This window comes from Lepeophtheirus salmonis, chromosome 11 (assembly GCF_016086655.4).
Source record: "Lepeophtheirus salmonis chromosome 11, UVic_Lsal_1.4, whole genome shotgun sequence".
Lineage (NCBI taxonomy): Eukaryota > Metazoa > Arthropoda > Copepoda > Siphonostomatoida > Caligidae > Lepeophtheirus > Lepeophtheirus salmonis.
Window position 1 is genome coordinate 20,399,425 of NC_052141.2, and position 27,869 is coordinate 20,427,293.

The following is a 27,869-nucleotide window of genomic DNA, read 5'->3' on the forward strand; positions in this document are numbered from 1 at the left end:
GTCAATAATAATGAACGTAAGTTGAATCCCATCCTTGTAATGAGTCCTTAAAAAACGTCTCAAATTTGAGTGTACCCTCTAGAAAGCATCCTTTTTATTAATATAATACTAAAGTACCTCAATTTATCATTGGATTAATTAGTTGAGTGAAGTTTTGCACGAAAATAATTTCCCATTAGACGTAATCTATGCCTAATTAAGCATGTTTATATAAATTTGTAAAGATTGATTGATGATTACGTCACTGGGTGATATCTAACACATGGGGTAAAAAGTCCCGATTTCACACATAGATGGAACTATTTATATATATATATATATAATTCACCTCCTTTTCAGTTAGTATCAGCCTTCGAAAGACAATGGACAAAATTTCATACCAATCTGTTATTTAGCTTTTGATTTATTGAGCTAAGTGATATGCTACTTTTGATATTTTAAAAACAATGCATCAAAAACCATTTCCTGTTTTCACTTTACTTTTATTATTATTAATATTTCAAAAAAATTGTTTCAGCGATGCAATGGCTTGAAAAATATATTGGGGATTCTTCTCAAAAAAGTGCATAATAATAATTTAAAGAATACAATTTTGATCGAAATATGAGGTGGTTCCTTTGTTAAGCCAGGGATTTTTCCGCCCATGCGTAATGATAATAGCTTTAGGAAGGGGCACTTGTCCTAGGGCCTTTTTTCTCTGTGTTATATTTAATTTTATAAAAAGACCATGAAAATATGAAAAACAAATTATTTTGACCCTTTTCTTTGAAAAAAAGATAATTGAAACAATAAAAAAAAATATTATTAGTTTTTTTAATTTGAAAAATGAACAGAATGTATTAAAAAGTCCATAAACGGTCTTGATCTTCTCTAAAAAACCTTAAACAAATAAGAGAAAATATTATCTTCTCAAAAACACGCATTTAATGAGCATTGTTTAAAAAACAAAATAAAGGTTAACGTGATCTAATGAAACGTCAAGACAGCTAAGCATTTTTTTTTAATTGAGTGGATTATTCCATTAATAGGCAGTTTCTTTTTTTTAACATTCCGGCAAGTCATATTATTTGCATCCATGTTATGTTTATCTTCTAAAAAATGAAAATTCATTCAGAAAATTTAAAGAATGTAGTGCAGGAGAGCAGCTTAGCTGTTATAACGTTACATTAAATAAGCTGCTATTAAATGAAAGCAACAAAAAAAAATCTTATACCGTCTCTATCAATGATATAGGAATGAATTACAGGAATATTGATCCTCAATTCTACTCCGAGTCCAACAAGGATTACAAGTGATTACTTATTACTTATTGTTATCTCTTCAAGAATATAGAATTATCAAGACAGCATTGTTATATTAAAAAAATATGTCCAGATAGCACTTACAAAAACAGAGGGATTTTTAAATTTCGTATTTTGTTAAGATTTGCCCATGTGTACCTCACACTCAAACCGCCCTTCTATGGGAGAGTTTCGAATGCGTCTTTAAGTTTAGAACGTTACTGGACCAAACATGAGTAATAATGTATCCCTAAACATTCCTGCATCTAATACCTAGTTAAGTTTTTGCAAAAATAGTATGCATACTTATAAAGGACATTATGAGACACACACGCATACGAAAAAACAACGTCAAGAAATGATATGGGTAATTGATATTTTAATACATATATTAAGTCCATAAAAATATTCCATGACTTTAAAAAATATTTCATTTATTTGTTGTAGAGAGGCAGCAATTTCACTATTTACTTCTTTTAAAAAAAAGTTACAACATTTGTGTCCCATCAACACAAAAACAACCATGAGAATGGATTATATTTGTATTTTCATATGAATATTCGTCAATTTATATTTAAAAAATCAGTCAAAATTGATTGTCACAAAATAAAGGAATGAAAAAATTGAACAATTTCAGAAATGAAAGGAAAATATAAGGGTCAATATTAGTCCCTCAATGCAAATAAAGGTTTTAAACTATTGTTGAAATTCTTAGATATCTTAACATATACTAGAAATTTGAATAACAAGGCTATAATTGGCATAAATATGTATATGAATTATTTGGCTAATTGTAAGAAGAATGGGAATTTAAATCTGGGAAATTTAAGGATACGGTGTTTTACTATTTATCACACATAATTAATTCAGCAATTCACAAATCTTTCCTAAGGATACATAGTGTAATCAATCACTTAATGTTAAATGGTATTAACTTATATTATCGATTTTTGGTCAAGATTGTTTTTATTTCGAAGCATCAAATATCCACTTTTCCACAGGTATCCTAAATTTCTAAAAATAACTTATTCTGAATAAACTAATATACTAAATGGATTGACTCTAATTGAAGGGTTTCATAAAGTGGGCAATCCAAGTTTCTTAAATCAAATAAAGTTTGTAACATAATAGCTGAAACCTTTGAATATCTGAGCTCATCCTACAAATTTGAATAATAAGCATATAATTGACTCCATCTTTGATAGTAAAATTTAAATCAACTTCATCAAGAAACATACTGTACATAGTATGATGCCATATTCCATGGTCCAGTAGTCCGGGGATGAGGGAGGAACCAAGCTTGAGTTGTTATGGCCTTAAGAAGCGGTGCTGAGTCTTGATGCCAACAATACTCCCCTTCATGGGCATCAAACCAAGGCTTCACAACATCTTTCCTCACCTCCTTGTACACCTTGGCTCCCACCATGAGATCTTTCAAGTCTTCATTGATAATCTTGTTTTGTCCTTCACTTCCTATTATCATATGGAGAGGCTTTCGCCCCTGTTTATGAGCATCCAGACCTTACAGACAAGCTCAAAAGAGTCATTCACAAGGTCTGTGAGCCCCTATACAGAGTGATGGGCGTAGAAAAGATCTACAATCAGTTGATTTTATGCCTTTATTGTCGCTCTTAGTGGAGGTATTACAACCAAAAGTTATAGAGGGTATGAAAGCTGATAAACTTTGAAACAGTTTATTTTACAAATTATAATATAGATTACATGTAATAATATCCTAATAGCGCTCATTTTGTGCGGTTTGATTTGCTTACGTACGTCATATATGTATATGAAGATAAAAATACAATGGGATTTTCTAATTTTCTTGATTTTTGTTCAAGTTTGTTTTTATGTTGAGACAGCACAATTTCAGATGAAAATAAGCAAACAAACAAAAAAGAATAATAAGAGCTTGCCCTCTTCCTAAAAAAAAGTTACTAATATGATGTAACTGTAGACCACACCTGCTGTGATTCCTTCAAATGATTAGAAATATATGTCTAGGAAAGACGGGAATAGTTTCAACTCTCCCTTTTCCTTGAACATCAAAAAACCTACTTATAAATATAATACAAATTATTATTGAATAAAAACTGTTTTTGAGGTTTAGAGGTAATTTAATTTGAGAATCATTCTTTTTAGAGAAATAAAGTCAGTTGTTCAATATTTTGGGTGTAGTTAATGTCATTTGAATAATTAATCATTTTGCTATTATAATTTAATATTAGCACAAAACTTAGAGAGTCATGAGAAATTTGAGATATTTTAACGCACAGGCGGGATAAGGACTAGGAGTCGATACGTAGTCCAAGGGATGAGACCAAAGGAAATCACATCTCATTATCTAAGACACCAAGACATTTTTTTTGTATCTTTGCCACATCCACCAATACTCAAATCCACTCCGAGTTAAATATACATTTATTCAAACTATAACAAACATAAGTCTTCTAAAGTCAACCCAGCTCTGAGTAATTGAGGCACGAAATAAAAAATGATCCAACTCTGCTCGGGCTTCCCTACAATGTTCATATATCGAATGTATACATAACTACGTATGGTTAGCAAGGCATGCGCCTTGGAAAGCATTCTATCATTTCTGCAAGGCTAATTATTACTAATATAGTCTTTAATTGATCATTTAATACTTATACTAGGACTAGTAATTGCGTTTTTACCCTTTTAAGAGAAAAAGGAAGATAAAAACATGATCTCAGACTGTTGATGTCCTCCTCAAATTCTAAAGTTTATAAGCACATTATACATTGTGCACCAACAGCTCTCAACCTTTTGATAATAGAAGGCACACATGGAAATGTCAAAACATTTCGAAGGATGACCTTCTCAAATAAATAAGTAAAAAAACCTAACAGGGTTAATCAACAGATATATATGATGTCATTTTCAGCTGTAATGACAAAAATGCATACGATCCCTAACCACAGTGACGCACGTGGGCAAGTCGAAGTGAGATGGATGAGATACTGAGATGCAGAGTAGCAATAAAACTTGCTTTTAATTTGTTCCTTGTCTCTGATTCCGTGACGGTCACTATGTAAAAACTTGGGCAATATAAATAGGAGTCGGTAAATAGCAGCATAACCTTGATATCCGTTTTTGACAGAGAGGGATATTAGCAGGCAGCCAGTATACAGAATGAAGCAAATCCGACATGAGGGAACATAATCTACAGGCTGCTGATATTTCCATGAGTTCATTTTCAAACACAATGGAGAGAGCCATGTGAGGGGAGGCAGGATTCAAAGAGAAAGGGTTTCAGCTGCAAAGTAATGTAGGTTCACCCCTCCACGCACATCGCCTGTGAACCCTTCTTGTAAACTGTAACTCTTTCTAAATTATCGTATCATCAAAATTGGATCAAATCCTACTCCGGAATAACAGTACAGTATGTAATATCTTGAGAGACGGGTTTTTTGTGACACGAGGTGGATATTCTAGGCAAAAGTTTGGATTGACTTACGGCATTGAAATACAAGGGAGGTCGAAAGTTGGAACCGCATTATGAGCAATTTTCTTATTGTTAATTCTTATGTTATAAATTACTTTGACCTATGAGTATTTTTTTTTTACTAACAAATCGTTCTATGAACGAATTAACTCGTACCCATGTCTAGGTATTAGTCACGCAAAATACATATTAGCTTGCATTATATATGCAGTCATTCAAACAACATTTTTGTAGGAAATAGAATTACGCCCCAGTTTTTCAATTATGAAAACCTTATTCAATAGAATTTAAAACCTTTTTGACAGAGTAACATTTGGTTTATTTGTATAATTTGTAGGCAATTTGAATAACCGATTCCATTACTATGGAAAATAGCCGATTTGGTAGTAAATATGTTGATCTTTATCATAAAAGCAATCTAGAAAAATAGAGTATGGATTATTTTTATATTTTTTGACGAATGATTTTTATTAACTCTTTGAGTGTGTCGTAAATTCCATTAAAGTACCCAAAAATTGATCCTCACAATAAAAGAATAAATATACTTTATGTATATTTATTTCAACAAAAGATTCTTAGGTTAGATGGAGTAAATGTAATACTATAATGTTCACTTATACTTAATCAGTGCAACTCAATCTAACCAATTGAAGGAACATTAAAATATATATATATATATCCTTAAAATTCTTTTGTATCGTAACTCATCCCAATAAATTGAATGATAAGGCTATAATTGACTCAAATATGTCCATGAAATAAAGGCATGTATTTATACAATCTGGGGATTTTAAATCCCAAAAATTTAAGGAAAACGTATATTACAATTTTTTTCCGAGAATTAATTCAGTAATTCAAAAATGTTTTATTCTTACATGATAGAGTTCATAGTTAAGTCAAGCCAACCACCCTCAGTTTCAACCACAGCCTCCAACCTGGCCTTGAACCTGACACAATCCTTGACGAGGAACTCTTTGTCCATGTTTGCTACTGCCTCGATAATGTAAGCCCGCAAGGAGTCAATAATAGTGTGATTTTTACATTTATTGGACTATCTTTCCAAGATGTCCCACACATAGTAATCCAAGGGGTTAAGATCTATAGATCAAATATATAGGAAGCCACATTTCCATGAGCCAAAATATTAACTTCCTAAAAATGTTGGTTTTCTCTCGAATAAATCCGCTTTCAATTACCAGATTTGGACAAACTACAATCCTTTAAAATTCTAACATGACATCGGATCCCCTAACATCCATTTAAGGTCTCACACATCATTATCTATGGAGTTAGTTGCGTCTTGTGTGTGCGCCTTGCATGAAGGCATGGATTAATGACGGCACAGCGTTCATATTAGGAGGGCATCTCGAGGATTCTATATCTTTTCTGTTTTTATTTTTTTGTCACCTAAATCTAAGTAGCACATTTTCATAACATAGATATATAGTTTGTAACTTGTTCCGGATTTTAAATCCCCATCCTATAATTGAAGTAACAAAATAAACTGGGATTTATTTTTGGTCATGATTGTTTTTATGTTGACGCACTGAATGTTGTATTTGTTTTCTCGACAAATCAATGCTCTAATGAAATGAACTAGAAAGTAAAAGTGTATACGGCCTATTTGAGTGTGTGTATGTGTCTATTTCTAAATAGGAGACGGGGATAAGACATTCTACTCAAAAAATGTAAAGTATACTACGTAGTGTAGACTTTTACACGCAATTCCCTATATATATATATATGTGTAAATTTAAGGTAGCCCTTAGAAATCAATCTATTCCTTTCACCTGTCTCGCTTTTTCATTTTTTTCCCTTAACAACTTTGCGGAGCAAAATATTTATGACTTTCATTCATATTGAAAAATTAACCGGGAAAAATGAATATCTTCATTGTTTTGCTAATAACATAAAGCTATTTACAAACCCAATCTTCAATCCTTTTTAACGTGATGAATTAGATTATTTAATACCAGTGGTAATTCCAGGTCGCTAGTGAGATTTTTGTAGAATTGATTGGGGAACTCATCCACCTTGAAGGCAAGGTAGCTGTTGTTGCAGATATGTTGTGCCTGATCTGCATTCAAATTATTCTTGTACACACCAAAAGCCACACTAACGTACCATAAATGTATGTTAATTAATAAATTGTTTATAATTAAATAACTGCAATTGCCATTAATCGATAATAAAACTAAAAAGACGGGAAAATACAAAAGATATTGGGTAAAAAAAAAAAAAATACCTGAAATACCAGAGAAAACGACTCGTTTAATTAACAATAACTTATGTATGTATGTAGTGAGTAGGATTTACAGGGTAGGCAATTGTTTGTAATTCCAGGAGTAGAGATAGAATAGATGATAGACAATGCATCTCTATTCATCTTGATTAGGCCTTAAAACCACATCGCACGGTTATTCTGCACTCTGTTACCTCACTAATACAAAAAAGTTGAGTGTATTTGGTTGTCAGCTGAGGATGTTTCTCCTTCCTTTCCTCTCATCGGTGCTATTAACACTGAGCAGTTTAGCTGTTAATCGTTATCAAATAGATTAATAATACCATCGAATTAGCTAACTGAGGACTGATTTTAGACCGTTTCCTGTTTATATTAAAAAATAGGTTGCGAGATATAATAAAGCTAAGGACTTTTCCAATGATATTGTCACAATAATTACCAGTAATAAGTTATGATCATCAGTAAAAATATAACCTTAATCCGGATACTATTTGATTTCGGTCCTAACTAATATCTGGATCCAAAAGTTGGGGTACCCAAAATTGAATCAAATATTTACATTTATACTTCCTTTCATAAACTGTCATAACAGCTAAGCTGCTCTTCCCACTAGCATTTGTCAAATTGCCAGGATTTCCATGTCAATTTCGGGGTTTTTTTTACATCGCGAAAGTCTTACAATTTACAACCCACCCACCCATGTACATATAACAACTATACTGATAAAAAAGAATTAGCAATTACCAGGTTATCAATTCCAAAAAAAAAAAAAAACTTACCAGCTAAAAACTCCACAAGATATACATCACTACTTATTGTATTGTTAATACTTCATCCTTGTTATAGGAAAAAGATATTATCGATGTCGAACGTAGCATATATAAATTTATACAATGTATTTGGTTGTCACCTATCGAGTTTTCTTTTTCTTTTTCTCAAATTAGTGTTATTAACATTGATTTGTTAGATACGCATGAGTTCTTATGAAGCTATGAACAATTATCAACTATTATTAAAGAGCAGCCCATAGTTAGAAGTATTGGCCAACTACCAATTGATTTTAACGTCATGGACAATGTAGTTCTTGTAATAACTAATAATTATTTTATAATAGTAATATCATTGAGTTATTCATTGTTTCTGCATCAGTAAACATGTAACCTTTATCTGCAAACTATATGGCTTAGGTACTTGAATAATCCATCATTTCTAATGATAATTAATAATGGGCGAGTCATTATTTATCTTATTATATTAATTTTATTACCTATCTTGTTCCTGGTTCGAACTCACTAACTAGTGAAATTTTGATAGTAAGTATGCATTGAAAACTTTGGAGGATAACTACATCATTATTCGAACGTACAGTAATCATTTATTGCGTTTGTTAGACAATACATATTTTGATTAAAAAGTTCAAAGACCAAAAATAAATGGTCACGGCCTATAAACCTCATTTATTTATATTTTAAGGCGAATATTCTTGAGGCAAAATGGCTATACAGTGAAATGTCTTAAGGCCAAATAGTTTAAGGGGAAAGAACCTATGGCAATTATTGTTATATTTTTTGTAAGAGGAAATATCTATTTTTGAAGTATATCCCCAAGTACTTTTGCTCATAAATGGTTTATAAATAGTTGAGGTATTATAAATATGAGTGTGACTCAAAGTAAAATTGAGGTTCAAAAATGGAGTCCTTCCTGCCTATGTCCTTGCTTGAGACAGAGTGGGGCTTGTCTTTATTTCTTCCAATTGAAACGTCATGACAGCTAAGCTGTTCTACCTACAAACATTCTTCAAATTGTCTCAGTTGCCATGTCAATGTTCGGGGTTATTTTTACATATTTCAATACCACATATATGTATACAAGTACGTTATTAGGAAATTAAAATTCAATCCTCATTCAATTCTCTATACATTTAGATAAGGATGTTGGTAAAACATTTGCATTGTTAGTCTGTTTTTGACAGATAAAAGGATTAGACGTCTTTTGCTGTACTTTGTGAAAATGGAAAGAAAAAATTCAATAATTTAAAAACTTTTGAAATATTGTTTATTCTTTTGAAATAGTTTTAATTTTTTTTTTTACCAAACACTAAATTTTGAAAAATTGAAATCCTTCAAAAAATTAAAAAAATGTTTCCCTAAATTGATTTTTTCTTAGCATTTATTTTTTCAATGTGAGAAAATTTTTGGGTTACACCAAAAGATGTCTAACCTGTTATCATATATATGGCTGATATTGCTTAATTTTGTTGACGACATATGCACCAATAATTTACAATTAAATTATAAATTAGAAAATTAGTTTCTTTCCCATCAGAGAGGTAAATGACACTCTTTGAGATATGATCTTGTAAGTTGTCAAAACTAACAAACAAACGACGTTCGATCTTCTAAAAGAGATTATGGACACGATGACGTATCTGACAGTTGTACATGTATTTTTACTGATATAAACAAAATACGGGAAAAGAAATGCAACTCAATTTTTTTTTTTCATCATGTCTTCCCCACCTCATTTTCATCTTGATTAAAAAACTTTTTCCTATTCCTTCCCCATCATCAAAAGAAGAAGGGGGTAGCAGAACAGAAAGGGTTGGATGTCATCAAGAGCCGTCAAAGACTCTTTTCAATCTTATTCAAGAGACTCAAATCCAATGCATAATTCATGAATTAGCTACAAAATAAATAATAAGGAAATTAGAAAAAGTAATCAAATCGGATGAAGAAGAAAATGATCTTCAGACTACAGCGCTTTGTGTGTGTGTGAGTGTGTGATATAAGAAACAGGACACATATATGTTGTTGCAATAGTCCGAAACAATGATGATGTGGGGAGGGAGGGAGAGAAAGATATGGAAGACGGAAATATTGCGGTGAAAGCACTCAAGGGGAATTACAATATATAATATTATAATTTGTAAAATATGTTTCCTTCAATTGGTATATCTTACAAATAAATAGTCAATTAACAAAGGGTTTTATTTCCCTAATAGGTACATCATAGGTGAATGGTGAGGACCTATAACGGACTATGACTACCCATAGACATAATAGTTAAAGCAAGAACAACAATCAGATATTTATAGACGCGATTCGAAAGTCATATGGAGAGTGTAAAGTATAATAAGGAAGGAGCAGTTGTAGAAAAGGAGAAGAGAGGCAGGGATAGCAGCACGTGTGTTGTCTCCTCTGATGCCAACAATGACTTCTTGTTACACACACACACACACAATAACAATAATAAAAACACTTTGGGCCAAGAAAGTTGAAATAGTTGTATAGAAAAAAAGTACTATTGCCTAAGAACGTACGGGTACATTTTTTCAAATGCTTTTGTCTCCTTGCAAACTAACTTCACCTAAAGAGCAGCGTGAGATAGTATTGAGGGATGTGGCGACTTTTCTCTCTCTCCTCCTCCTCTTTGAGCATATGTGTCTTATTAGTACTCTTTTCTACTGATTAGTTTTTTTTTATCATCTTGCTAAATGACAGAAAAAATGTGATTTTTTGTTTGAGAGAGGCAGCAACGTATTTCTACTTATTCGAGTGTTTTTCCTATGCATAGATTGTTATTATAGTGTATCCTTCTCTGTGTTCCATCTCTCCTTTTCTATCTATTATTTGAAAGTGTCTTTCTCCGTGATATGTAATAGATTAATAGCCAAAGTATATAGGAGAGAAAAAAACAGGATCCCATAAACAGGAGTGTCACCATGGCAAACAATGAGCTACCGGTACAGAATACATCCCTCTTTGACTTCTTCTACGAGGAGTTCCTCAATAGTTTAATGAAAAACAATGCTTCTTCCGAAGAGGACTACTCCTTTCCCAGGCACATCTCTGATGAGTTTATATCAAAAACCACTGACATTGAGCGTGTGGACTACCTTCTCCAGGTCAGTTCCTTTCTGCGTGACTTTCAAATCACGGAAAAGTGTGGACTCAAGTCCAAGGAAAAGTCAGATAAGTTCCGTGAGGACGGAAATAAATTGTTTCAAAATGATCAGTCCATGCAGGCCATTATCTACTATAATAAAGCCATATCTATCGCCCCTCATCCTTCCATTGAAGAAACACTGAATCCCAAAGAGAAAGTAATTCCAGATAAGCTGATCAAAGGAAAAGTCAAGTTCTCGGATGAGAGGGTTCAAGCACCAGCAAAGTATGAATCTTTGAGCCTTTGTTATGCGAATCGTTCTGCAGCTCTTCGGAAATTGTGTCAGTATGAGGATAGCCTCAAGGATATCGCGCGAGCGGCACGTTTTGGTTACCCACGAGAAAATCTCTACAAATTGTGGGAACGAAAGGGAAAGTGCTACCAAGGTACAGTTAAATATCCTTTCCCACTCTTTCACACTGAGGGAAGTAAATCTGTAAATCTTTTCCACCTTTCTAGGATTGAAAAAGTTTGAGCTTGCATCCAAATGTATTCGTCAGTCACTCGCCTGTCTCAAAGAGTCTGGTCTCTCTGATCCACAAAAACAAGCAAAGTCACAAGAGCTTCAAGTTCTTCTAAAGGAATGGAGAAATACACACTTCATGATGCAAATGGGGGAGAATCCAAATAATGCTTCCCCAGAGGAGCTCCTCCGACTCTCATCTCCTCAAGAAGAGATTCTGATGGGAGCCACAGGCCCTTTAGTTTTTGTTCCAGATGAAAAAAAGGAAAAAAAAAAGAAGGATCCCGTCAAACCGGATCGCTCATTGAGTTTGCGCCTTAAATCCGATAAGCCCCGTGATAAAAAAATGTCAGTCCCATCTTCGCCAACTCTAGGACCTGGAGGAACCATGCATAACAATGGAAATGAAATCTCAAAGCCCCTCGAAAAAACAACGAGTCAACTGTCGATATCCAACTTGTCTGCATCAGTCACAGCAAATAAACCAGACGTAGAAGTGCCAGAGCTTACTTATGGATCCAATCCTCGAATGCCATCCGCTTCCATTGTCATTGACCTTCGATTTTCGCCGGAAAAAGGGCGATATTTTGTGGCTAATCGGGATTTAACACCAGGTAAGTGTGTCTCTAACTCAAAAACACAACTTCTTTTTGATTGTGAAACGTTTTATGTAACATTTAAGGAGATGTGATACTTCGAGAAGAACCCTATGCTGCTGTACTAGAGTCCGTGTTCCGATCCAATCATTGTGCTCATTGTCTTAAGAAAACGCCAACTCCCATACCTTGTTGTGAATGCTCAACGGTAAGTCAATAAATTTATTTGACTTCTGCGCAATCCTTCATTCTTTGTCCCCCCTTATTCTTGAAATGAATCTCAATAACACACCACACAATATTTACCCTTCCTACTCATTTCCTTCTCCCCTCACACGTCTCTAATAGATGGAAAGTAAAGTAATGATTCTTGATTTTCTGACAGGTTCAATATTGCGGAGAAACATGTCGGGATTTAAGTTGGAATGAATATCATAAGATTGAATGTGGTATCCTAAGATATCTAGAGCCCTCTAGATTCCTAGGGAAAATGCCTCATTTAGCTCTAAGGTAACCCTGTCATTTATGTATATATAAATCCTCCCTCTCAAATAGATCTACTACTTAAAATATCAATCAAATTATAATTCATGGAATGATAATCTGGCAAAATTAGAAATGACGTCAATGAAATTTCGAGCCAAGAAATATATATATTTTTTTTTCTTTTTAAATAACAAAATAAATGAGAGTAGACTGAATATAAATAAAAAAAAACCCTTTCCCAGCAATTGAAATAGGAAGTCAAAATGTAACAAAGTCTTCCCCCTCTTTTCCCTTTTCTTTACAGAATCGTGACCAAAACAGGGATGCAGAACCTGATTCAACATTCAATGTCCGCCATGATCCCCATTGCCAAAGAAGGAAATAGCCCTCAGGGAGCAGGGGGAGGTTCACAACAACAATCATCCCACTTTGATCCAACTTCATATCGTTCCGTCCACAATTTAGCCACCAATGCGGATAAAAGAACCTTTGAAGATCTGATTAAAAAGACTGTACAAGCCATATTCACAGAAAAGTGCCTTAAATTCAATGGATTCTTTGGAGAGGGCTCTCCAGAGGAAGTACATCGAGCGGAAGTCTTTGTCTCAAGTTTATTACTTCGTCATTTGCAAATTGCATCCACAAATGGACTAGAAATGGCGGAGTGCATTCTTAAAAACAATGACATTACAAAATTCGACATTATACCCGTCGGAGGAGCCATTTTTCCGACCATGTCTTTTTTTAACCATAGCTGCTATCCAAATTGTCTTCGTTTGGGCTATCAAAACTTTCAAGTTATACGTGTGGTACGACCCATTTTGAGAGGAGAAGAGATTAATATCGACTACGGATTTGACTTCTATGCGAACCCCATTGAGAAACGACAGGCTAGAGCCAACTCTCAGTACTACTTCCACTGTTCCTGTGTTGCCTGCGTCAACGACTGGCCCACGTATGATGATTTCATGTCCAGATCACGGGAATATAAGGTCAAAGTAAGTATCACTAGACATTTATTCATTCTTGGGGGCAGGCCCTATGCTAGCTTTCAATTATTTACACACCCCAATAGAATTACTTATATATATGAGTTTATACCTTGTGTACAAGTTGCAAGGAATAAATGACATGAATAATTTTAAAGCAGGGATTTTCAGTACATGGGATGAGAATAATACAATTTGTAAACACTCCAGTAAACTTATCAATGCTGTCATTTTTGACTATTTTAATACAAATGAAATGATTGTATCAGGGTATGGTCGGTAATTGGAATGACCCATGCTCTAATTAAATAATGCATTTCAAGATACAAAAATTGCAACTTGCACAATGCACTTATACAAGTTGTAACATGTATAGACTTTCTTGAAATTCTTTACACCCCCCTCCTCCCATTATGGGTATGGTAAATAAAAGTATTAACTCCTTCCATTCTCCAGATCACGGCAAATGTTCTTACAGAAGTTAACCGACAGGCGAGCGCATATGCCGAGGGAATGGACCATCTTATACGACTGGACATTGGCAAAGCACTTCCTCTTCTTCGTGACTATCTTCTCATCGTAGGACAATTGGTTGCGCATCCAGATCCCCAATTTATTGACTGTGAAGAAGCATACAAACAATGTCTTTGGCTCGAGGGACGACATTTTAAATCAAATCGAGTAATTCCACAATCACTTAATTCATTCAGAGTCTAATTCATTATTATATGTGTATCAACAAGAGCTTGAACCACAGGGATCCTGTGTGTTTACAGTTTAATTTTTTATTGAAGAATATTACTTTTCTATCCCTACTCTATGACAAAAACGATGAGGAATAAAGAAATTTGAAGAAAAAAGCAGGAAGAACTAAATTATATTAATTTTATAATTCAAATAATAACATGATGTTCTATTTTGTCTCATTTTGAAAACGTATTCCAATAATTATGTCAATGAAAAAACTGCAACACTGTCACGAATGTAATTTTGTTTCTCTTCTTTAAAAAAAAAGTGCAACTCTCAAGGAAAAGGAAGGGTCCAGCATGAAAAGTGTTTTTTTTTTTATGTTTTTTTTTAAATGATCAAAAAAAAATAGAGTCAAAGATAACAAATATTGAGTACCACAAGATATTATTTATATGTATGTATCTACTTTTTGATAATTAATGATGGATAACATATAAATATCTTCCATTGAGAAAAAAAAACATGGAAGGAAAAAAACATAAAAGCAAAATAATTCTTGAGGACCTGTCCAAAGAAATGAGAAAAGTGATGGATTCTCTTTCCCTTCCTCTTGTCCACTGTATGTACACATCTTACATGCATTGACAATACGGTGTACACATGTATCTATGTAAATGAGGAATCGAATTAATCCCTAGAGAAGGCAGAGAAAAACAACATGAATGACAACATCTATTATGCACAATATATATTATATCTGTACGACGATCAGGAAAGAAGTAATTACACTTTACAAATAACAAATCATTATTCACTGTCTAATTCGCCAAGTGAAAGTCGGAATGATTTAGAAAGCAGTGGCCTATAACATATTAGAGATTTCTACTTCATTCAGCGGAGCATGCTTTTATATACTCTTAAATTGGTCATGGAAAATGATATATTGGTGGTCTTTATTTACAGTGATGCTAATTAATTCTTTAGATTAATAATTCCAAAAAAATTGGCGCGCTCAAAAATGCATAGGATTTACATCACTACTCCGTCTAATTATTTTCTTTACATAAATAGATAAGCAGTAACAATGCGTTGTTATTCCACACGCCCATAACTCAATAAAACAAATATGTAAAGAGTATTTGGCTGTCAGCTGTCGATGTTTCAAATACTCTTCCTCTCATCCGTATTCTTAACATGGATGTGTTGGATTCGAAGTAGTTCTTATTGAGCTGTGACGAATCATCAAATATTATTGAGTCTTTTTTTGTGGGGGGGGATAGGTTGCGAGATTCAATATAGGTATAATGTGATTATAACAATAATTATGTTCTGAGATAGTAATAACATTGAGTATTCATTGTTTCGGCATATGTCATACAAGAGTATATTTATTTAATTGAGACATCTTTAGGATTTAAATACTCATAAGGCGAGACAAATTAGAGCAATGAAGTGTTAAATTATTTTTTAAATATATATTTGTAATATACGAAACATCATTTTCTAAATCCGTATGTATCTCAATTCGACTCAATTATTCTGTCAGGTAACAAAAATCATTTTTTTCTATGTTTAAAAGAATTTCAAATCAAGGAAGAACCTTTTGTTTGGACTTTTGATGATAGTTTTCTTGTTTAGATGAATAAAAGGCATAAGAAAAAATATACTGCCATACTAACGTCCAAACTTTTTCATTTTGGCAAACTCTAATTCTGTATCAAAACAGCACTTCCGTATGGATACGGAACCATAATATGGTACGGATATGAAGCTGCATGAACAAATGGAAGGGATATACGTTACAGACTAAAGTGAAATGAGGTGTTTATCAAATCTACAAATATTGCATTTATCTAACAAATTGTACAACTTTGTATCAGTATTAGTTTCATCTCTCGAAACATCCAATAATAAAAAGTAGTGATGGGCATAAATTTTTTAGAACTTCAAGTTATGAAGTTTATTTAGTACAACTCGTTGAGTAGATTTTCTCCCCTCTTTGGTTAGGAATATTGTATAATGATATATAAAACGGAACCACACACAAACTTCAACTTCCAGAGCTCAGAACTATCAAGACAAACTTCAGGAATCCTTGAAAATAAAGGCTGCTCCTAATAAGTGCATTAATCATTTGGGGGGGCTCATCATGATAGATGGAAGTAACGCAAAAAGACTAAATATACATGCTTGTCCTATAAGGGCAATTATTGTAAAGAGCTGATAAATTATGCTCAGGGAGCATTTCAAAGTTCTGTCGCAAGCCAAATACTTCTAATTAACAATGTCGATTATCCCACTTTCTGCTCTAAAAATTCATATACCATTATCATCGAATTGCCCAATGTCAAATATCAAAAAGTTATCTTTTTTGGCTAGCAAAGTATATTCGGTGGAATTAAATATGAACTCTGCCTAGTCGGAATGGGAGGTAGGTACTTGGTGATTTTTTTGTCGTCAATATCGTATATTCCTTGGCAAGCCCAAAGTACTCGATAATAAAGGGAAAGTGGTTTTATCCAAAGTTGCAATCACTTCAGAGATATGTGATCCCGAAGAAACCCCTGAGTCTGAAGTGTGGTTTTTTAACTTTGATTCGACCTCACAAACTTTAAGCTTTGATAAAGGTTTTTGCCAAATCTTTTTACTATAATGGGAGTTGAAAAAGTGAATTACAAGACACTTTATTTTAAAAAAAAAAAAGAGGTATTTTAAGCCCGAAAAAATAAGTGTGAAGGTATATTTATGCTTTAATATATAAGGCCCAAACTTCCGGCCACCGTCTAATGTACATATATGTGAAGTAAACAAATCAACTGAGAGTTTCTCCTTCTCTTGAATCTTGTTCAAGATTGTTTTTATGGGGAGCTGCCCGATATTTAGTTATTATTTGGATGCCAGAATAACTTAATGATGGTTGAAAAAGAAAAGAAAAGGACTCTATTAATTGAAAGAGTTATTATTCCAAGAACAAAGAGGAGTGAGATGATGAACTCCCATCCCTTCCTCCTCTTTTTTATTTTTCAGATGATCACCCATATGGTACCACGATTCACCCTTCTTTCTCTCTTTCTTTCTATCCAGCTACGGGGTAGAGTATATGAGGGTGGGTGATCCACCCTCCTCCCCCACGAAATCTAATGGATTCACTTATAGAATTTATTATGTCATTTTGTTTATGAAAATAATAACAACGAAATATATTGCAATAACAACAAGGAAAGGATTGCATTCAACAGGGGAGCCATATGTTTCTGACACTTGGATCCCTTCAATTTCCCTTTGTTTTTATTTTTCAAATCGCAAAATCCATATCCAGTGTGACGAATATAATATATGCAGAGTCCCTAAGTTAGTTAGTTGTTTTTTTACAGTATCAATATATCATCATGCAATGATATAATCCTCTTTTCGAATGAGGGACTCACCGTCATCAGGAGTCTATTTCGTGTTGAAAGATTTTAGAAATGAATTTTCTAGATGAAAGGAAGGGAGATTGAGCAGGGGCTTTGTTGTGATGTCTGCAAATGATTTTTGCCGACAGAAGGATTATAATTTCCACTACTCGAATGGGAACGAACATGACATCACTGCTTAAATAATATTATACACATGACTAGTTATATAAATCGTGTGTATTTTATAGATGGTCTTTTTAGACTGAGGAAATAATTTTCTTTCCTTTAAACTTTGCCATTATTATTTCACTCCTTACATCCTTTTCTACTACACTCAATTATATTTAAAACCTGATGAAACATTCGTGGGCGCTCATATAAGACGGAGAGAGGCCTTAAGGATTAGTTACAGAGTTATAATTGCATGTCCTTGCTTAGACTCAGAGTATAATTGAAGTAATTCTTGACAATGCCCTTGTGTATTTCCTTTTTCATCTCCTCCCTCGTCACAGCTGATTGTAGCTGATCTAATGAAACGTCATGACAGCTCCTCCATAAAGTGTGCTAATGAAAGTTGGAGATTAACAATAAAGGATTGTTATTTATGAATATTTGTCATACAATCCTGAGAAAATACATTTTGAAAGGTTACAACCCCAGGATTTTTTAATGGCTTTGATTAAAAAGGAAAAACATCTCCTTTTTTTAAAATGTTTTTAGACACAAAAACTTATTTGAATTGAAAATAATATGACTGTCACAAGAATCTATGCTCTATCATGACGTATATTAGGTATTGAATCATTCTTAGTAGGATATATCGATACTTGACAAAGTATCATATGATAGACTGGCCCAATTATTTTGATGGTTTTGAATTGATAAATTTCCTTTTGCGTAAAGATGTAAAAAACATGTCCTAGAAAGCGGGAGCGGTTTTTTCTATCTGCTTATCTAAACAGGCTTTTGACTTTCCCAAGCTGTTTCATTATTATTTAATTCTTGAAAACAGAACATCTATACCAAAGATTAAAAATCATTCAGATCCTCGTGAGTATAAATCAAAAAGAAAAGTCTACGTTGGCAACTTTGATAGACAACATATCTACTGACAATTATTACTAAATAAAGTATAGTACTCCTTACTTTCTATTACGTTTGAATCTTCAAAATATGAAGAACTAATTAATAAGCAACATATACTTTTTTTTTAAATATATATTGATTACTCAGAAGGATCTTGTCACTATTTACAAAATCAATCATTAAAAGTGATTGTGGTCATGACAGATGGAGACTAGCGTTAAGGGTTTGCTCGGTAGTTATAAGTACAAGTCTTTGCTAAACTCACAGTAGAATTGAGGATCGACATCCCAGTAATTCCAAAACAAATGTCCTTTTTATACTGGATACGGCGAAGAAATCTTTTCAGTTTCAATCTAGAACTTTATCAAGATGTATTTCAGCAACCAGTTGTAATAGGGTATGTCAATGATATAAAAATAACTAATATAATGTGTTGGCTACCCTAATCATCGATATAGCCCCCGTGGTAGCAATGATGGCTCCAGGCAGCCACAGAAGGCATTGTCCCCATTGCAGATGTAGCCCTCAAACATAACATCCCAGTGCTGGTTGACTGTGTTCTTTGGCCAGGATGGCAAGTTGTCCCCTAACCACTTTTGGGCATTTTTGGACGTGTGTGCTGGCGCACCATTCTGCTGAAATACCACATTCAAGTCCGGGTAGTTGGTACGTACTCATGGTAACAACTTCTCCTCCGTGGGTTCCTTGCCAGCGTCCAAAAGTGCACGGACCAAAATTGTTGGCCATGTTCAAATGGCATTTTTTCTTGTCTAACGAAATGTTTGTTGTTGTTTTATTGTTTTTGTTTTTTTTAGTATGTTACTGTAACAATTTTAGCACATTCACAAAAACCTTGATTTATTTTGCAAAAAAAATTAAATATTATTTTGACACACCCGGTATACGGAGTGGGATTAGTATTTATTTCTCTCCTCTTACTGCTGCTTTCAGCTGCTGATTTAATGCAAAATAATAGTAGCTAAGCTACTCTCCTCCAAAAAATTCTTCAAATTGTGTGCGTGTCCATGTTAATTGTCGGGGTTTTTTTCGTTTTCTTAATATGCCCAAAATGATCCCATTCACATCACTGTTTATACCAAAAAAGAAAGAAAGAGTAAAAAGATATTTTTTGAGTAGTTTATTCAGCATTCATTTTACCTCATCATATTTTGTCTTCTCCCCCCCTAAAATGATGATGGATTTTGACGTCTAGACGGACGTGTCACATAATGGACTCTACACACATTCATATAAGGATATAAAATTAATAATTTTTGACAGCTCTGTCTCACATTATCGTTCTAATGTTTATTGTGTGCAGTCACGTGAGTGAGGGATGAAGAAAAAAGTCCTTAAATCCTGGCAGAAGGGAAGGACTGACAATCATGAATAAATTCCATATCAAACTGACACAAAACATCCTCGTTCCCAATTTCTTTATCCATATTCAGGGAACATTAATGCGTGTATGAAGGTATACAGGCACATATATGTAACGTTGTCAACATAAAAGCAGCCTCTAATTGTTTGTAGTCAAAATCGATGAGGGGGCTAAAATAATCGATTAAACTCTCTTCTTTAAATTGTATCAACAATTTTTGTTTTTTTTATTCTCCGGGTGAAAGCCCTGGTTTTTTACTGTTTGATTACGTGTTACCAAAATTTAATATACAATGTTAAGCATACAAACTGATCGTACTCAAAACAGCAAGCTCTAAAGCCTTAAATTATAAATCAGGGACATCATGAAAAGGTTCAAAGGCATACTTATAACAACCCAATACTAACAAATAACATTTTCCGTTAATAAATCATGATCCTTTCCTCTCAAGATAAATAGCTAGGAAAAGAAAAAGCTTTTTTTCTCAATTACTTATTTTGTACGACAGTTTGCTTTTATGCTGACACGTCAAATGTTTATCTATGAATATCCACAAAGATTCAAATAATATGGTATGCTAAGAAAAAAAGAAAATGAAAGTTCTCACCCTGATACTTTGAGTACGACATATCACACACCAAATTTTCCTCAATATTAATATCTTCATCTTTAGGGCATCAGAACTCAGAGATGAAGGGAATGTGATTTCGAAACTGGTCTACTCTAACAATACCACCTACCCAATTTTAGTCAAATCTGTTTCATTGTGAAAATTTCTCTTGGAATGGCCTATATATATATATACATATTTAGGCCATCTTATTATTTTTATAAAGTAATTTTAACTAGCATCTACCAGGGATTCTCAACCTTTTTGTAATGATGTACCACTTGTAGAATATTTATTTAATTTAGGTACTCCCTTACCAGTGTAAAGCATATTTAAATTCAAAAAAATTAGAAAAAAATTAAAAAACCATATCTATTCTCAAGAAATTCAAAATCCACAGCTCTTGACAAAAAAATTTTAGAAAAAAAATTCAAATATTAAGCATTTTGGAGAAAAATTTAAAAATTCTCGGCTATTTACGAAAAAATAAATTTAATTTAATTCAAATGTTAAGTTTAAAAAAATATGTCAAACATTAAATTTTTCAGTAAAAGAAAAAAATCATTAATTTGCGGGACTTATGCCCCTCCAGACCCCCTCCTGTATGTTATGTACCACTTGTACAATATTCTTTCAAAATCTCAAGTACCCCTTGTAGGATTTTAATATTATAAAAAATCTATAAGTGTTTATGTAATTCATTTTTTTAAATTTTGGTAGACGTAGTTCTGCTAATATGACAAGAGTTAAAAAATAAAGTTGCTGAACTCTTCCACTTCGTACTTTTTTCTGTTTGATCTGATAGGGACACTGTCCTAAATTCTGCATGGTCTTGACCATCAGAATGAACTTTTTTTAAGAATGATATCACGTCCGGGTCACCAATGCTAAGATTTAAATATATTTATTCCAACTGAGTAAAATTGATCCTTCCTTTTTACGAAAATAAAAAGGAAAAAGAATACAAGGTACTATGATGAATATTTAATATCATCTAAACAAGTCGAACTCCTACATATGTATATATTGCAATGACAAAAAGAGCTCGATCTTCTAATTTTATATTTTTTAACCTCTGATTATCCCTCATTTGATTCGAATCATTTACCAAAAAGTGAGCACGGAACAATATTCCCCTAACTAAATTACTCTGTTGAGTAATCATCATATAGGATGATTACTTTAACAATAACCCCTCAAATAATACATTGTAGGAGCTATTTCTAAAGAGGAATTCAAGAGGAAAGAGACACATCAATTAATTATGTAATAATTACCTTCATTAAAGGAACATATCTATGTATATTTGTATCTATTTTACGCAATTCAAATGTTGTGACAGGAAAAAAGGTTCATCCAGGTATTGGATCAATCCTTGACCTCCTCCATACCCTGAACAATTGCACAGGTACGAATTTTTAGGTTTTATTTGATAGTAAATTTAGTAAAAGCATTTTGATTTCCAAAGTTAAATGTTAAAGAAAAAGTTAACATTTATCAACAGTCCTCGTTTTTGCATCCCAAACATGTACTCTTCTCCAAACATTCTACAAATTTTCATAGTGGTCATGTAATTTTTCAGTTTCTTTTATTTTAAGGGTAGGTAATATTTTACACAACTCTAATTATACAAGTCATTGCCCCCTTCATAAAATATGATAAAAACCAAATAATATGTAATCCAGAAAAATGAGTATTCAGAGTACCACTAGGTTATTTTGTGGTTAGAAAAAAGGGCTCAAACCTCGTTCCTTTTCAATTATTAACACAAATACATATAAACATATTATTCCATATTACATATTATAGGCAACGAAAACGCAGGAAAACAAGAAGAATTGAGGTTGGGGGGGATATAAAATTGAATTGCGAAGTACTAGAACTCGTAGTCTGCTGTTTATTTAATCAAGTTTGCCTTTTATATACCTATTTATGTACATATAAGTAAAGTTTATGGTCTCTTTGCATGATACGGTACCTCAAACCTACTCACGGGGTGTTGCATGGAAATTATAACACTTCCCAATCATAATTTACTCAACATATACAGTGTGTCCCTTCGAAGATTCTCAAAAAGTAAGACAATGATACTTTTTATAGTTATTTTACTTTATATAACCAATTAAATGTCAAAGTGGCCACCCTTGACTTCTACCATGGCATTGATCCTAAGTCTAAAACCTTTTATTCCTCCGACATTTCAGCTCACTTCGTCTCCACGATAGTCTTTAAGGACTTCACATAGAATGTAGTACAAGTCTTCCTCTCGATGGTGCCCCAGATCTCACAGTCCAAAAAGGATTGCAGTCTGGTATAAATTCATTAAGTTATCTTCACATCCCTTTTCACTTTTTTTGCTCTTGAGGCACAAGGCAGAGTCTTATGCTAAATTTCCTAGTCCTACGAGCTCATTTTTATGTTGCACATCTTGATCAAATTATGAAAAAAGGGATAAACTCTTTACTTTGTGAATATCGATATTAAAACGATATGAAATTTTGCATAGGTTATTTTTTTTTACCAAATCCCATCTTTTCCATAATCGAAATTCGAAAAAGTTGAAAAACAAACCAGGCTACAGAACATGAATGTCCTAATTTCCCTCCAAACCCGGTACATAATACATAACTCTCCATAATAACCCTATTAACAATACTACCCTACTTATAAAACCAAATGATTAGCTCTTTAATGATGTATGTATAGAGCTAATATGTTTCTCTTCCATCCTCAATAGATCGAAAAGGGATTTCATACCCCCCTCCCCCCTTCCTTTATACTCAATGAATCACTAATGAAATTAATATTTATTTATTTTTTCCATTGAATCAGCAACAAGAAGGCAAAGAAGAAGCTATGTGTTTTACACGCATTCTATTTCCTGCCTAGTCATCAATATCATCAATACGAGGAATAGAGTACGAAGACACGCTTCCCCAAATCCCCCTCCCCCCACACACACACACTTCTCGCATTCCCCAATAATATAATCAATAGAGTTGGCTCTTAGTCTGAAAAACTTAGACCGGACTAAGACGGTTATGACTTTAAGGGGACAGAAGTCAATCGACCCTTTAAAGAAGCTTGGTTCGTACTGGACCACGAGAAACATTCGATCAGGACCATTCTTACAAAAAAATGGGGAAACCCCAATTATCATTGTTGATACCAGCTATTTTGTAGACCTAAACAATACAGTCTTATAACGATTAAAACACTGTTTTCAGTAATAACGAAGGAGAACTTGCCAATCATGGTATGTTAAAATGAGGCCAACAAACAAAAGAACATAACTTTTTTGCCTGGTTTTATTGTATATCAGACCCTGATATGTATTTAAGATATGTTATAATATACAATCTGTTGTCCATATTGTAGAAAATAAATTAACCATTATTACAATGTAATTTTTCGGCCCTAATTGATCAAAAAAAAAAAAAAAAAATAGTACAAATCTAGCCATTTTTAGTACATATTACTTAAATATCAGGATATTCAATGAGGCTATGGAGTCTTTCATCATTCTTAAAGCCATTTGATGTACATAGTTTAATCAACATTCATTTTAAATTTGTCCATTTACAGCAAGTTAAGACGTCAGTGAAATTATCTGCATGTATAAATTGTTGAGAACGTTATTTAAACTTCAAAGTTGTGTCATCATGCCCTAATATCGTCATATGAAGTTAAATGCAGGGCTGTAATTTCAGTTTTTAGTATTTATCGTTCTGTTAAGGAGGCAGCAGTGTCGTTTTCTCATAATAGTTTGTATACAAAGTGATAGAGAGTAACCCCCTCTTGCGGGAAAATAATACAACTCCCTGAATGATAGTATTATTCAATATAAAATAGATGGGTATGTTACTCACATAGATGGGGCCATTAAAATTCTTCTTACACCCCCATGTTTATAGGGTATTAGTTGAAGCAATAAGCTATAGACTGACACACTACCTTTTCAGAGAATGGTGGGGGTTTTTTTTTTCGTTTCCTTACGCTCTATTGTGAACCTACTCACTCCAACGAGGCCCTTCTCCAATAACAAAACGATTAAATTTCGATCTATAGTCTGAGATCCCGATCTGTTCCGAAATATCGGTCCAAATCCATGCAGAAAAAATTCAGACCGAACCCGAAAAAAAGTTCACTCTCGGACCAAGTCTCAACACTACTATATATAACTCTTCTTTTTATTCTGAAAATAAAACTTATGTTGTTGGTGTGAAAAAAAAACTAACTCTAGTATCATTGTACTAGACTCATAATAATGAAAATGATTTATTAACTTAAATTTGTTGATTCTCATTGACGAATAGAATATCGTAATATTCTATTTAATTAATAACATGAGCATTGAACTTAACATAACTTTTTTAAGAGTGTGTATTTGTAGTGAATATGGACATTATTAGAGGGGTGAACCAAATCGGAGGTTAGGAGAGAAAGGGCGTCTAATACAGTATTCGCAGTACCCTGCGGCTGGGGTATATTTAGGATATTTTTACTAAAAAGAGTTGTAAGATATGGAAAGAGCATTTTTGGGGTTAACTCAAATCACGCAGGAACATGTCCACTCTCTGACAGGCCCATGTTTTTGATTATAGGCGTAAGAGAGGATATGTTTTTGCTTTTTTTTATCGATCTGAAGTGACGTATTTTTATAATGTATATTTAAAAACTTTTGCAATTTGACAATTTAAGAGCAGGAGGTCAAAGGCGGGAGTGAGATTATGGTTCTACTGAATTAAGACCCTTGTAAATATCAGCTACCTTTAATGGTATTTTTGGGAGAGAACATAAATTACTGAGCTATAAAGAGAAGAACATTCTTCATTTAAATACTGCAATGAAAGTATTGTAATTAGATATAAATTAATATATATTTATATTATTATAGATTTATAAAAATTTACACCAAAGATAAGCCAGAATGTTTATATCAGAGGGATAAGTTAACACCCCGACAACCAATTAAATAATGGGCAAAAATAAAGAAATAGCTCACGTAACGACCATTGTTCTTTTTCCAATTCTAAACAAGGTAGTTTTCATTACAAACATGTCAACTCTATGTAAACTGGAACCTATTAATTTTAAAATGACTCCATCTAGCCCAGGAATTGTTTTTGAAGTCCATATACAACATAAAGTATATTTCAGACTCATGGAACGATCGAGTATCAAAACTATTCATATACAATTCAAGACAATTACTTTTCTTAATTTTATTTCTGGGTTTATGATTGATTCATTTTGATAACAACAAGTAAATTTAGCAACAATTACTAAGTATGCACCTATGAAATGAGACTTTCGGGGATTGGTCCCTGGGGGTCGCCAATTAGACATTATAAACCGGTCCAAAAATCTAAATGCTTATTTCGACGTGTGCCAACGATATTTAATTCATTGTTTGTATAGTTTCATTCAACAACGCACTTTGGAACTCATAAAAAGGTCTAATTTTGTGTCCCCAAACTACGATGGGCCGGACATCATTGATCCTCTGTTACCATTGGAAGAAAAACGCTTCTCAAGCCCATCAAATACTTGTGGAGGCATACGGTGGACATGTTTTAAGCAGAGCACAGTGATTCAGGTTGCTTCAAAAATTCCTCCCACTGAAAAAGTTTGATGACGTCGAATTGCAAGCATTGCTCGATAAAGATGATGGCCTAACGCAGGAACAGCTCGCAAAACAATTGCTTGTTGACTGTCGAACCGTTGGAAAACATTTAAAAGCAATAGGGAAAATTGAACTGAATGAAAGGCAGCAATTAAACTGAATATCACTTTTGAAATGTTGCTCACCCAGTACAAAAGGATGTCTTTCTTGCATCGAATCGACAATGGCGATGAAAAGCGGGTCTATTTCAATAATCCGAAACGAAAACCATTGACCATGGTGGCAAGGCCAAATCACTTCGGAAAGAAGGCAATGCTGTGTGTGTTCTGGGACCAAAGAGGTATGACCTTCTACAACCCAGTCAAACCGTTAATGGTGATTGCTACCAACAACAATTGGCCGATTTGAACCATGCTATACGCTAAATTTTCACAAAATATGAAGCCAGGCAACACAGGGTAATTTTCCTTGATGAATACGCACCACCACATCGCTCTACAGCCGCACACCAGCATGTTGAATCGTACAATTGGGAACCTCTTGCTCATGTGGCTTACTCACTAGACCTGACGCATTCCGATTATCACTTGTTTGCATCGATGGCCCTCCCACTCAATGATTTACGCTTCGATCCTCACGCTGAAGCCAAAAAATGGATTGATGGCTGGTTTGTAAACAAAGACGAACACTTTTTTCTTTTTTTTTTTTTGGAAAAGCATCCATAAATTGCCGGAAAGAGGGGGAAAATGTTTCACTTGCGAAGACACATACTTTGAAAATTAAATTTGAAACCATTTTTTGACATTAAACGTTGATTATTTTTTTTTTTTTTTAAAGTCTCATTTCATAGGTGCATACCTTGTATGTCAAAAGAGTCATTGTCCATATATTGTATGTCTTGCCAAAGAAGGAAGAGCAAATCTCCCCCACCTCCACATTTTTCAAAATGAAGAAGTTTAAAAATGTCTTGCATACCTTTTTATAAAGTAGATTTTACAATGGGCATTGAATATTTTCTCATAATATATTTTGACAAATATAGATAATGATTAGGCTTTTTGGGGACATATAAAAAAAAAAAACTCAAAATCATCATGGTAATCATGACAATTTGAAGAATGTTTTAGAGGAGAATAGCTAAGCTGTCATGCCGTTTCATTAAATTATCTATGAGGTGAAGATAATTCCACTCTATATCTAGCAAACCATAAGCAGGAATGAATCTGTTTTAGATCCCAAAAGCAGTTGGTAGTAGTCCAATTCTTTTTTAAATTATTATTCTATAGTTGTAACAATTTTGAACACTTAACAATAACTTATTCAAATTCAACCAATCAAGTCTCAGTACACTAATTAGGAGAAAATAAGGAGAAAAATCGACAGTTGACCACAATTTAGAGCCTTTTTTTTTTTTTTTTTTTGTTAGTGGTTTTACGCCGTGTTCTCTAACAAATTTTTAGGTATATGATCCCAAGGTATCCTAAATATAGCGTGTGGTTACCCTTATTGTGTCAGAGAACCTCTACTTCTAAAAGAAACATTAAAAAAAGGTCCAAAACACTTGATAGCTCCAACATTCCTCTTCCCAACAGCTTCAAAAGTAATTAT

General features: G+C 33.4%; 2 protein-coding genes across 3 annotated transcripts in view; one reads left to right on the forward strand and one right to left on the reverse strand.

Annotated features, from left to right (window-relative positions):
- LOC121125775 (discoidin domain-containing receptor tyrosine kinase B) overlaps positions 1-27,869 on the reverse strand; it is a 222,425-nt gene that overhangs the window by 185,873 nt on the left and 8,683 nt on the right. The window lies entirely within an intron of this gene.
- Positions 10,136-14,585, forward strand: LOC121125776 (SET and MYND domain-containing protein 4). The gene is made up of 6 exons (XM_040720989.2): positions 10,136-11,322; positions 11,396-12,013; positions 12,082-12,203; positions 12,381-12,505; positions 12,786-13,479; positions 13,927-14,585. The coding sequence occupies exons 1-6, from the start codon at positions 10,713-10,715 to the stop codon at positions 14,185-14,187; spliced, it is 2,430 nt and encodes an 809-aa protein (XP_040576923.1). The 5' UTR covers positions 10,136-10,712; the 3' UTR covers positions 14,188-14,585.

Bases quoted from the DNA above. Each gene is read 5' to 3' on its own strand.
- LOC121125776 (XM_040720989.2), top strand. From the start codon at position 10,713: ATGGCAAACAATGAGCTACCGGTACAGAATACATCCCTCTTTGACTTC. The intron at 12,204-12,380 runs GTAAGTCAATAA...ATTTTCTGACAG, and splicing joins CTTGTTGTGAATGCTCAACG to GTTCAATATTGCGGAGAAAC. The intron at 13,480-13,926 runs GTAAGTATCACT...TCCATTCTCCAG, and splicing joins CACGGGAATATAAGGTCAAA to ATCACGGCAAATGTTCTTAC.